The following is a 13,017-nucleotide window of genomic DNA, read 5'->3' on the forward strand; positions in this document are numbered from 1 at the left end:
GTAGGAGAAAGACAGAGAACACTCAAGTTGTAATTTAAAAAACTAAAAATAAAAATAAAAATCTGTCAACAGTAGAGGTTCACATTTAAATGATGGAATTGCTACTCTTTTTTATTTCCTGTTAGATATTTGTGATAGGCATAATGTAATGCTATTAAACTTTATAACATGAAACATCACAAATTAAAAGCCTAAAATTGCCTTTTATTTTTGTTATTTATTTTATAATATATAAATATTTTCATAAGGACTCCAGATATATTACTAAAGATCAATTTTGATAATTATGTTAGGACCGGTTTTTTTTTTTTTAACATCTTTATTGGAGTATAATTGCTTTACAATGGTGTGCTAGCTTGTGCTTTACAACAAAATGAATCAGTTATACATATACATATGTTCCCATATCTCTTCCCTCTTGCGTCTGTCTCCCTCCCTCCCACCCTCCCTATCCCACCCCTCCAGGCGGTCACAAAGCACCGAGCTGATCTCCCTGTGCTATGCGGCTTTTTCCCACTAGCTGTCTACCTTACGTTTGGTAGTGTATATATGTCCATGCCTCTCTCTCACTTTGTCACAGCTTACCCTTCCCCCTCCCCATATCCTCAAGTCCATTCTCTAGTAGGTCTGTGAGGACATGTTTTTTTTTTTTTGATCCCATTTCAATCCTCCAAGTTTTTTCCTTTAAACCATCAAATTAATTGTAATTTAAAAACTATAGAGATTGGTTCAAGATGGTGGAGTAGAAGAACGTGTGCTCACTCCCTCTTGCGAAAGGACCAGAATCAAAGCTAACTGCTGAACAATCATCAACAGGAAGACACTGGAATCCACCAAAAAAGATACCCCACATCCAAAGACAAAGGAGAAGCCACAGTGAAATGGTGGGAGGGGTGCAGTCAAAATAAAATCAAATCCCATAACTGCTGGGTGGGTGACTCACAAACTGGAGAACACTTATAAGTCCACTCACTGGAGTGAAGGTTCTGAGCCACACATCATGCTTCCCATCCTGGGGGTCCGGCAACAGGAGGAAGAATTCCTAGAGAATTAGACATTGAAGTCTAGTGGGATTTGCTTGCAGGACTTCAACAGGACTGGAGGAAACAGAAGACTCCACTCTTGGAAGGCACACACAAAGTAGTGTGCAAATTGGGACCCAGGGGAAAGAGCAGTGACCCCATAAGAGATTTAACCTGACCTACCTGTTAGTATTGGAGGGTCTCCTGCAGAGGCAGGGGGTGGCTGTGGCTCACCATGGGGACAAGGACACTGGTAGAAGAAGTTCTGGCAAGCATTCCTTGGCATGAGCCCTCCTAGAGTCCAGCATTAGCCCCACCAAACAGCCAGGTAGGCTCCAGTGCTGGGTCGCCTCGTGCCAAACAACCAACAGGGAAGGAACCCAGCCCCACCCATCAGCAGACAAGCAGATTAAAGTTTTACTGAGCTCAGCCCACCAGACCAACACCCAGCTCTACCCACCACAAGTCCCTCCCATCAGGAAGCTTGCACAAGCATCTTAGATAGCCTCATCCACCAGAGAGCAGACAGCAGAAGGAAGAAGAACTACAATTCTACAGCCTGTGGAAGGAAAACCACATTCACAGAAAGACAGACAAAATGAAAAGGCACAGGACTTTGTACCAGATGAAGGAAAAAGATACAACCCCAGAAAAACAACTAAATGAAGTGGAGATAGGCAACCTTCCAGAAAAAGAATTCAGAATAATGATAGTGAAGATGATCCAGGACCTAGGAAAAAGAATGGAGGCAAAGATCGAGAAGATGCAAGAAATGTTTAACAAAGGCCTAGAAGAATTAAAGAACAAACATCTAGAAGAATTAAAGAACAAACAAAGATGAACAATACAATAACTGAAATGAAAAATACACTGGAAGGAATCAATAGCATAATAACTGAGACAGAAGAACGGATAACTGATCTGGAAGACAGAATGGTGGAATTCACTGCCACAGAACAGAATAAAGAAAAAAGAATGAAAAGAAATGAAGACAGCCTAAGAGACCTCTGGGACAACATTTAACGCAAAAACATTCACATTAGAGGGGTCCCAGAAGAAGAGAGAGAGAAAGGACCCGAGAAAATATTTGAAGAGATTATAGTCGACAATTCCCTAACATGGGAAAGGAAATAGCCACCCAAGTCCAGGAAGCACAGAGTCCCAGGCAGGATAAACCCAAGGAGAAACACATTGAGACACATAACAATCAAATTGACAAAAATTAAAGGCAAAGAAAATTGTTGAAAGCAACAAGGGAAAAATGACAAATAACATACAAGCCAGAGGAAATTTTGGAAATATCCAAAATTTAGAAGCAGCTCATGCAGCTTAATATCAAAAACACAAACAACCCAATACAAAAATGGGCAGAAGACCTAAACAGACATTTCTCCAAAGACGATATACAGATTGCCAACAAACACATGAAAGAATGCTCAACATCATTAATCATTAGAGAAATGCAAATAAAAACTACATGAGATATCATCTCACACTAGTCAGAATTACCATCATCAAAAACTACAAACAATAAATCCTGGAGAGGGTGTGGAGAAAAAGAAAGCCTCTTGGACTGTTTGTGGGAATGTAAGTTGATACAGCCACTATGGAGAACAGTATGGAGGTTCCTTAAAAAACTAAAAGTAGAACTACCATATGACCCAGCAATCCCACTACTGGGCATGTACCCTGAGAAAACCATGCTTCAATAAGAGTCATGTACCACAATGTTCATTGCAGCTCTATTTACAATAGCCAGGACATGGAAGCAACCTAAGTGTCCATTGACAGGTGAATGGATAAAGAAGGTGTGGTACATATATACAATGGAATATTACTCAGCCATAAAAAGAAATGAAATTGAGTTATTTGTAGTGAGGTGGATGTCAGAAAGAGAAAAACAAATACCGTATGCTAACACATATATATGGAATCTAAAAAATATATGGTCATGAAGATCCAGGGGCAAGACAGAAATAAAGACACAGACATACTAGGGAATGGACTTGAGGACACGGGGAGGGGGAAGGGTAAGCTGGGACAAAGTGAGAGAGTGGCATGGACATATATACACTACCAAACGTAAGGTAGATAGCTAGTGGGAAGCAGCCTCATAGCACAGGGAGATCAGCTCGGTGCTTTGTGACCACCTAGAAGGGTGGGATAGGGAGGGTGGGAGGGAGGGAGACGCAAGAGGGAAGAGATATGGGGATACATCTGTATATGTAGCTGGTTCACTTTGTTGTAAAGCAGAAACTAACACACCATTGTAAAGCAATTATACTCCAATAAAGAAATAAAACAAAACAAAAACTGAGACAGAAATATTCAGTTTGCAGTCTATTTGTCAATGGTGGCTTCAAGGGATTGAGCGATGCTTGTCCTCTTTGAAATCATTATACGTTTATAGATTATATGCAGTAAAATATCTAGTATATATAGTGAAATAAAAATATATAATGTAGTTTATATAGAGAGAATAATATACATATATAGTTAAAGCTCTCATAGCTGACTTTCCAGATTAACCAAGCCTCTGCATATTCTCTGTAAAACATTGACTGATGTCCCTACTCAGCTGAATCCTTAAAGTATATCCCAGTTTCTTTTAATAACTGTTTCTGGCATTGCCATTTACTAATGTTTGGATTCATTTCTATTTTTTTCCAGTATGATTCTTATGGGTTATGAGTACTATAAATTTACAGCCTGGTACCTAATGGTGTATTTTTTCTATGTGTTTGTATGTTAGAATGTGTAACCTATCTTCATAAGGTTAATTCCAATATGTAATTCTTTAGACAGGGAGTAACGTTATCTTACGTGTCTGCTTCTATGTGTGTTTCCTGAGCTATCTTGGGTATATAGCAGTCCCTAAATAACAATGATTATAAGGAGTTTAGAAGACACTCACCACCTAGAAAATTTTCTCAGATTTATGGAAGTAAGTTTCTTTGGCCATCGATGTGAAAACTCAGTTGAATAAAATGGACCCACAATGTAGCTTCACTTCATTCATTGCTCTTGGAGAATTATCAAACCAGGCAACATCTACTTTAACTTATGTAATCATATCACCATGCCATTTTCTCTGGAAATCTGATTTCTGTAAGAGGTGTCATAAATCTGTTTATCTAAGATTAGGGATTTGTAGAATAACAGGCCATTCGATGGTATAGTCTGGGAAGATCTTCTAAGGAAGATGTTAAAACTGATGAATGAGAAAGAGGCAGCCATGTGACAACACAGGAGGTGGAGCTGTCCTTTATTTATATTAGTCTCTTCAGTCACATTAAAACTTCCCACTGGGGTGCATGTATCTTTTTGAATTACAGTTTTCTCTGGATTCTGGGAGTGGAATTGCTTGGCCATACAGTAGCTCTATTTTTAGTTTTTTTTAAGGAATCTCCATACTGTTTTCCATAGTGGCTGCACCAGTTTACATTCCCACCCACAGTGGGTTTTTTTCTTCACACTGTCTCAAGCTTTTGTTATTTGTAGACTTTTTGATGATGGCCATTCTGACCATTGGAAGTGACACCTCACTGTAGTTTTGTTTTGCATTTCTCTAGTAATTAGTGATGTTGAGCATCTTTCCATGTGCCCACTGGCCACCTGTATATCTTCTTTGGAGAAATGTCTACTTAGGTCTTCTGTCCATGTCTTGATTGGGTTGTTGTTGTGTTTTGTTTTGTTTGTTTATTTTTGTTACTGAGTTATATGAGCTGTTTGTATATTTTGGAAATTAAGCCCTTTTCTGTACACCAGAAACTAACACAACATTGTAAATCAACTGTATGTAAATTAAAAAAAAAACCAAAAGGTAGCAACAATATCCCAAACTTATCTCGTGTATATCCACAGTAATTAGCCCAATCTCCTACAATTCCATCTCATTTCCATGGCCCATGTTTTATCATTATGCTATTTTAACTAGTGGTATATTCATTGCTTATCTCCCAGTTTATCAACTTAGATAGTATCTACTAACTAGCCATGAGGAAAGTGAGGAAATTAACATTTTTCTACTCCCCAAGTGTTGTTTTCTTATTATTACTATTTTCATTGTCAAGATTTATAACGTTTATTTTTTCTTCAGTAATTATTAGACCTTCTAAGTTTTGTCTGCAGGTTGATTTAAAATTGAAAACAAGAAGCAGCTTTTAAAATACTGTAGTTATATGAATGTTTTGAATTTTAGAATCAATTGGTATAGATGGAACCATTTAGAAGAGATGAAATCATGCAGCCCTACCTCATGTAAACTTCACTAAGGCAAATCTTTCAGTGTAGATTCTATTTTAATCTTTCTGACTCCATCCCTCCCTTCCATATTTTCATATCCCATGATGTATCCTTTCATAGATTCTTTTTCAACCTACAGGACAACTTACTCAAGTAAATTTTTTTCCTTTAGGGTTCAGAAGAGTTCTGTTCATTTCAGGTTCACAGGTGGTGTGCTTTCTGAACTCTGGCATGTTTGAAAATGTCTTTCTTTTGCTTTTACTTTTGCCTGATGGTTTTATTCGCTGGAAGAACTTTCGGTTCAAAACTTTTCCTCTAATAACATTGAAAACACTACCCTAGTGTTTCCTAGCATTCATTACCTCTTATGAAAAGTCTGATGTCTCTTTGATTTATGTTCCTTTGTAGACAATATGTTCCACTCGTATACCTCCCTCACCCCTTCAAAAAGAGTTTTCTTCTGTATTTGTCTTGCTTGACGCTCAGTGAATTCTCTCTATGTGAAGATTTAGATTGTTAATTTATTGTTTTTCAGTTCAGGTGAATTTTCTTTCTCTTATTTCTTGGATTTTCTCACCCTTCCATTGCCTCAATTCTCTCCCCTTGGAACTCCTAGCAAATTAAGTTTAATGTGAACCTAGTCTCAACAAATGTTTATCGAGTGGATGAATCAATGTTTTGTTGGCATCCAATAAAATAACAGATATTATCATAAGGTGGCCCCAAACAATGAAATTAACATTTTGAATTGTTTGCTGTCTATAATAATGTCATTTCTAAAGACAAAATAAAATAATTATTTTTTGTTTATGCCACATTTTCTTTTGAGATGTCATTTTAATTTAGGATTATCCTATTTGTCAAAACTTCAGTGTTACGAAATCCCAGCCAGCTGGTAGGAATTAACCCTGCAATATGCACATTAAAAATACAGTTGGAATTGTCATATAGCATTTCTTTCTTTTTTTTCTTTTGGACGCACTGCTCAGCTTGTGGGATCTTCGTTCCCCAACCAGGGATCTAACCTGGGTGCATGTGCAGTGAAGGCACTGAGTCTTAATCACTGGACTGCCAGGAAATTCCCATCACATAGTATTTTTTAATTTTTAGCATCTTTATTGGAGTATAATTGCTTTGCAATGGTGTGTTAGTTTCTGCTTTATAAAAAAAGTGAAGCAGCTATACATATACATATATCCCCATATCTCCTGCCATTTGCATCTCCCACTCACCCTCTCTATCCCACCCCTCTAGGTGGTCACAAAGCACAGAGCTGACCTCCCTGTGCTATGCAGCTGCTTCCCACTAGCTATCTATTTTACATTTGGTAGTGTATATGTGTCCATACCACTCTGTCACTTCATCCCAGCTTACCCTTGCCACTCCCCATGTCCTCAAGTCCATTCTCTACGTCTGTGTCTTTATTCCTGTCCTGCCCCTAGGTTCTTCAGAAACATATATATATATATATATATATATATATATATATATATATATATTTTAGATTCCATATATATGTGTAAGCATGCGTTTTTTTTTTCTCTTTCTGACTTCACTCTGTATGACAGACTCTAACTCCATCCACCTTACTGCAAATAAATCAATTTCATTTCTTTTTATGGCTGAGTAATATTCCATTGTATATATGTACCACATCTTCTTTATCCATTCATCTGTCAGTGGACACTTAGGGTGTTTTCATGTCCTGGTTATTGTAAATAGAGCTGCAATGAATATTGTGGTACATGACTCGTTTTGAATTATGGTTTTCTCAGGGTATATGCCCAGTAGTGGGATTGCTGGGTCGTATGGTAGTTCTATTTTTAGTTTTTAAAAGGAACCTCCATACTGTTCTCCATAGTGGCTGTATCAATTTACATTCCCACCAACAGTGAAAGAGGGTTCCCTTTTCTCTACACCCTCTCTAGCATTTTTTGTTTGTAGATTTTTTGATGATGGCCATTCTGACTTGTGTGAGGTGATATCTTGTTGTAGTTTTGATGTGCATTTCTCTAATGATTAGTGATGTTAAGCATTCTTTCATGTGTTTGTTGGCAATCTGTATGTCTTCTTTGGAGAAATGTCTATTTAGGTCTTCTGCCCATTTTTGGATTGGGTTGTTTGTTTTTTTAATATTGAGCTGCATGAGCTGTTTATATATTTTGGAAATTAATCCTTTGTCCATTGATTCATTTGCAAATATTTTCTCCCATTCTGAGGGCTGTCTTTTCGTCTTGTATGTAGTTTCCTTTGCTTTGCAAAAGCATTTAAGTTTCATTAGTTCCCATTTGTTTATTTTTGTTTTTATTTCCATTACTCTAGGAGGTGGATCAAAAAAGATCTTGCTGTGATTTATGTCAAAGAGTGTTCTTCCTACGTTTTCCTCTAAGGGTTTTATAGTGTCCGGTCTTACACTTAGGTCTCTAAACCATTTGGAGTTTTTTTTGTGTATGGTGTTAGGGAGTGTTCTAACTTCATTCTTTTACATGTAGCTGTCCGGTTTTCCCAGCACCACTTATTGAAGAGGCTGTCCTTTCTCCACTGTACATTCCTGCCTCCTTTATCAAAGATAAGGTGACCATATGTGCGTGGGTTTATCTCTGGGCTTTCTATCCTGTTCCATTGATCTTTCTGTTTTCCTGCCAGTACCATACTGTCTTGATTACTGTAGCTTTGTAGTATAGTCTGAAGTCAGGGAGCCTGATTCCTCCAGCTCCGGTTTTCATTCTCAAGATTGCTTTGGCTATTCGGGGTCTTTTGTGTTTCCATACAAATTGTGAATTTTTTTGTTCTAGTTCTGTGAAAAATGCCAGTGGTAGTTTGATAGGGATTGCATGGAATCTGTAGATTACTTTGGGTAGTAGAGTCATTTTCACAATGTTGACTCTTCCAATCCAAGAACATGGTATATCTCTCCATCTGTTTGTATCATCTTTAATTTCTTTCCTCAGTGTCTTATAGTTTTCTGCATACAGGTCTTTTGTCTCCTTAGGGAGGTTTATTCCTAGGTATTTTATTCTTTTTGTTGCAATGGTAAATGAGAGAGTTTCCTTAATTTCTCTTTCAGATTTTTCATCCTTAGTGTATAGGAATGCAAGAGTTTTCTGTGCATCAATTTTGTATCCTGCTACTTTACCAAATTCATTGATTAGCTCTAGTAGTTTTCTGGTAGCATCTTTAGGATTCTCTACGTATAGTATCATGTCATCTGCAAACAGTCACAGCTTTACTTCTTTTCGGATTTGGATTCCTTTTATTTATTTTTCTTCTCTGATTGCTGTGACTAAAACTTCGAAAACTATGTTGAATAATAGTGGTGAGAGTGGACAACCTTGTGTTGTTCCTGATCTTAGAGGAAGCAGTTTCAGTTTTTCACCATTGAGAATGATGTTGGCTCTGGGTTTGTCATATATGGCCTTTATTATGTTGAGGAAAGTTCCCTCTATGCCTACTTTCTGGAGGGTTTTTATCATAAATGGGTATTGAGTTTTGTCGAAAGCTTTTTCTGCATCTATTGAGATGATCATAGGTTCTTCTCCTTCAATTTCTTAATATGGTTTATCACATTGATTGATTTGAATATATTGAAGAATCCTTGTATTCCTGGGATAAACCCCACTTGATCATGGTGTATGATCCTTTTAAAGTGCTGTTGGATTCTGTTTGCTAGTATTTTGTTGAGGATTTTTGCATCTATGTTCATCAGTGATATTGGCCTGTAGTTTTTTTTTGTGACATCTTTGTCTGGTTTTGGTATCAGGGTGATGGTGGCCTCATAGAATGAGTTTTGGAGTGTTCCTTCCTCTGCTATATTTTGGAAGAGTTTGAGAAGGATAGGTGTTAGCTCTTCTGTAAATGTATGATAGTATTCACCTGTGAAGCCATATGGTCCTGGGTTTTTGTTTGTTGGAAGATTTTTAATCACAGTCTCAATTTCAGTGCTTGTGACTGGTCTGTTTATATTTTCTGTTTCTTCCTGGTTCAGTCTCGGAAGGTTGTGCTTTTCTAAGAATTTGCCCATTTCTTCCAGGTTGTCCATTTTATTGGCATATAACTGCTTGTAGTAATCTCTCATGATCCTTTGTATTTCTGCAGTGTCAGTTGTCACTTCTCCTTTTACCTTTCTAATTCTATTGGTTTGAGTCTTCTCCTTTTTTTCTTGATGAGTCTGGCTAATGGTTTATCAATTTTGTTTATCTTCTCAAAGAACTAGCTTTTAGTTTTATTGATATTTGCTATTGTTTTCTTCATTTCTTTTTCATTTATTTCTGCTCTGATCTTTATGATTTCTTTCCTTCCGTTAACTTTGGGCTGTTTTTGTTCTTTCTCTAATTGCTTTCGGTGTAAGGTTAGCTGTTTATTTGAGATGTTTCTTGTTCCTTGAGGTAGATTTGTATTGCTATAAAGTTCCCTCTTAGAACTGCTTTTGCTGTAGGTTTTGGGTCGTCGTGTTTTTTGTTTGTTTGTTTGTTTGTTTGCGGTATGCAGGCCTCTCACTGTTGTGGCCTCTCCCGTTGCTGAGCACAGGCTCCGGACGTGCAGGCCCAGCGGCCATGGCTCACGGGCCCAGCCGCTCCGCGGCATGTGGGATCTTCCTGGACCGGGGCACGAACCCGTGTCCCCTGCATCGGCAGGCCGACTCTCAACCACTGCGCCACCAGGGAAGCCCTGGTTCGTCGTGTTTTCATTGTCATTTGTTTCTAGAAATATTTTGATTTCCTCTGATTTCTTCAGTGATCTCTTGGTTATTTAGTAGTGTATTGTTTAGCCTCCATGTGTTTGTATTTTTTATAGATTTTTTTCCTGTAATTGATATATAGTCTCATAACGTTGTGGTCAGAGAAGATGCTTGATACAATTTCAATTTTCTTAAATTTACCAAGGCTTGATTTGTGACCCACGATATGTCTATCCAGGAGAATGTTCCATGAGCACTTGAGAAGAAAGTGTATTCTGTTGTTTTTGGATGGAATGTCCTGTAAATATCAATTAAATCCATCTTGTTTAATGTATCATTTAAAGCTTGTGTTTCCTTATTTATTCTCATTTTGGATGATCTGTCCACTGGTGAAAGTGGGGTGTTAAATTCCCCTACCATGGTTATTACTGTTGATTTCCCCTTGTATGGCTGTTAGCATTTGCCTTATGTATTGAGGTGCTCCTCTGTTGGGTGCATAAATATTTACAATTGTTATATCTTCTTCTTGGATTGATCCCTTGATCATTATGTAGTGTCCTTCTTTGTCTCTTGTAATAACCTTTATTTTAAAGTCTATTTGGTCTGATATGAGAATTGCTACTCCAGCTTTCTTTTGATTTCCATTTGCATGGAATATCTTTTTCCATCCCCTCACTTTCAGTCTGTATGTGTCCCTACGTCTGAAGTGGGTCTCTGGTAGACAGCATATATACGGGTCTTGTGTTTGTTTGTATCCTTTCGGCCAGTCTATGTGTTTAGGTTGGAGCATTCAATCCATTCATGTTTAAGGTAATTATCTATATGTATGTCCTATTACCATTTTCTTAATTGTTAAGGATTTGGTTTTGTAGGTCCTTTTCTTCTCTTGTGTTTCCCACTCAGAGAAGTTCCTTTAGCATTTGTTGTAGAGCTGGTTTGGTGGTGCTGAATTCTGTTAGCTTTTGCTTGTCTGTAAAGGTTTTAATTTCTCTGTCGAATCTGAATGTGATCCTTGCTAGTTAGAGTAATCTTGATTGTAGGTTTTTCCATTTCATCACCTTAAATATGTCCTGCCACTCCCTTCTGGCTTGCAGAGTTTCTGCTGAAAGATCAGCTGTTAACCTTATGGGGATTCCCTTGTGTGTTATTTGTTTTTTTTCTCTTGACGCTTTTAACATTTTTTCTTTGTATTTAATTTTTGATAGTTTGATTAATATGTGTCTTGGCATGTTTCTCCTTGGATTTATCCTGTATGGGACTCTCTGCACTTCCTGGACTTGATTGAATATTTCCTTTCCCATATTAGGGGAGTTTTCAACTATAATCTCTTCAAATATTTTCTCAGTCCCTTTCTTTTTCTCTTCTTCTTCTGGGACCCCTATAATTCAAATGTTGCTGCATTTAATCTTGTCCCAGAGTTCTGTAAGACTGTCCTCAATTCTTTTCATAATTTTTTCTTTATTCTGCTCTGTGGTAGCTATTTCCACTATTTTATCTTCCACGTCACTTATCTGTTCTTCTGCCTCAGTTATTCTGCTATTGATTCCTTCAGGAGAATTTTAAATTTCATTTATTGTGTTGTTCATCGTTGTTTGTTTGCTCTTTAGTTGTTCTAGGTCCTTGTTAAACGTTTCTTGTATTTTCTTCATTCTATTTCCAAGATTGTGGATCATCTTTACTATCATTACTCTGAATTCTTTTTCAGGCAGACTGCCTATTTCCTCTCCATTTGTTTGGTTTGGTGGGTTTTTTACCTTGCTCCTTCATCTGCTGTGTGTTTCTCTGTCTTCTCATTTTGTTTAACTTACTGTGTTTGGGGTCTCCTTTTCGCAGGCTGCGGGTTTGTAGTTCCCGTTGTTTTTAGTGTCTGCTCCCAGTGGCTAAGGTTGGTTCAGTGGTTTGTGTAGGTTCTCTGGTGGAGGGGACTGGTGCCTGTGTCTGGTGGATGAGGCTGGATCTTGTCTCTCTAGTGGGCAGGTTCACGTCTGGTGGTGTGTTTTGGGGTGTCTGTGACCTTATATGATTTTAGGCAGCCTCTCTGCTAATGGGTGGGATTGTGTTCCTGTCTTGCTAGTTGTTTGGCATAGGGCATCCAGCACTGTAGCTTGCTGGTCGTTGAGTGGAGCTGGGTCTTAGCATTGAGATGGAGATCTCTGGGAGAGCTTTCGCCGTTTGCTATTACGTGGAGCTGGGATGTCTCTGGTGGAGCAATGTCCTGAACTCGGCTCTCCCACCTCAGAGGCTCAGGCTTGAAAACCGGCCAGAGCACCAAGACCTTGTCAGCCACACGGCCAGGTACGTGGGGAGTTTCTTGCCTTTGGGGAGGTCTGAGGTCTTCTGCCAACGTTCAGTAGATGTCCTGTAGGAGTTGTTCCACATTTAGAAGTATTTCTGATGTATTTGTGGGGAGGAAGGTGATCTCCACATCTTACTCCTCCACCATCTTGAAGGTCTCCCCCTCACAGAGTATATCTAATGTAATCATTTCCACTTGGAGGAGGGCTTAACAAACTTAAAAGTTTATTTTAAAATAACAACTTCACAAATGAACTTATCTACAAAACAGAAACACACTCACAGACTTAGAGAAAGAACTTATTGTTACCAGGAGGGAAGTGATAGTTATGGAGTTTGGGACTGACATATACACACTGCTGTATTTAAAATGGATAACCCACAAGACCTACTGTATAGCACAGGGAACTCTGCTCAGTATATATACATATTTTTAAAAATAAATTTATCTATTTATTATTGGCTGTGTTGGGTCGTCGTTGCTGAGCACAGGCTTCCTCTAGTTGCAGTGAGCTGGGGCTACTCTTCCTTGTGGTGCACGGGCTTCTCATTGTGGTGGCTTCTCCTGTTGTGGAGCATAGGTTCTAGGTGCGTGGGCTTCAGTAGTTGTGGTATTCGGGCTCTGTTGTTGTGGTGCACAGGCTTAGTTGCTCCGTGGCATGTGGGATCTTCCTGGACCAGGGTTTGAACCTTTGTCCCCTGCATTGGCAGGCAGCTTCTTAACCACTGTACCACCAGGGAAGTCCCGGAACTCTGCTTGATATTATGTAACAACCT

At 38.4% G+C, this 13,017-nt stretch overlaps 1 protein-coding gene across 2 annotated transcripts in view; it reads right to left on the reverse strand.

Annotated features, from left to right (window-relative positions):
- Positions 1-6,721: 6,721 nt before the first annotated feature.
- Positions 6,722-13,017, reverse strand: part of GPATCH2 (G-patch domain containing 2) — a 187,991-nt gene continuing 181,695 nt past the window's right edge. For both annotated transcript variants that reach the window (XR_016392013.1, XM_089906860.1), the window contains one exon: positions 6,722-13,015. Coding sequence is in view for 1 of the 2 variants with exons in the window: in XM_089906860.1 (XP_089762986.1) it covers positions 12,960-13,015 (56 nt within the window). In the remaining variant the exon portion in view is untranslated. The remainder of the gene's footprint in view (positions 13,016-13,017) is intronic.

Source organism: Delphinapterus leucas, chromosome 1, assembly GCF_059928025.1.
Source record: "Delphinapterus leucas isolate spDelLeu-1000000601 "Yukka" chromosome 1, BTC_Dleu_Yukka2, whole genome shotgun sequence".
Taxonomy (NCBI): domain Eukaryota; kingdom Metazoa; phylum Chordata; class Mammalia; order Artiodactyla; family Monodontidae; genus Delphinapterus; species Delphinapterus leucas.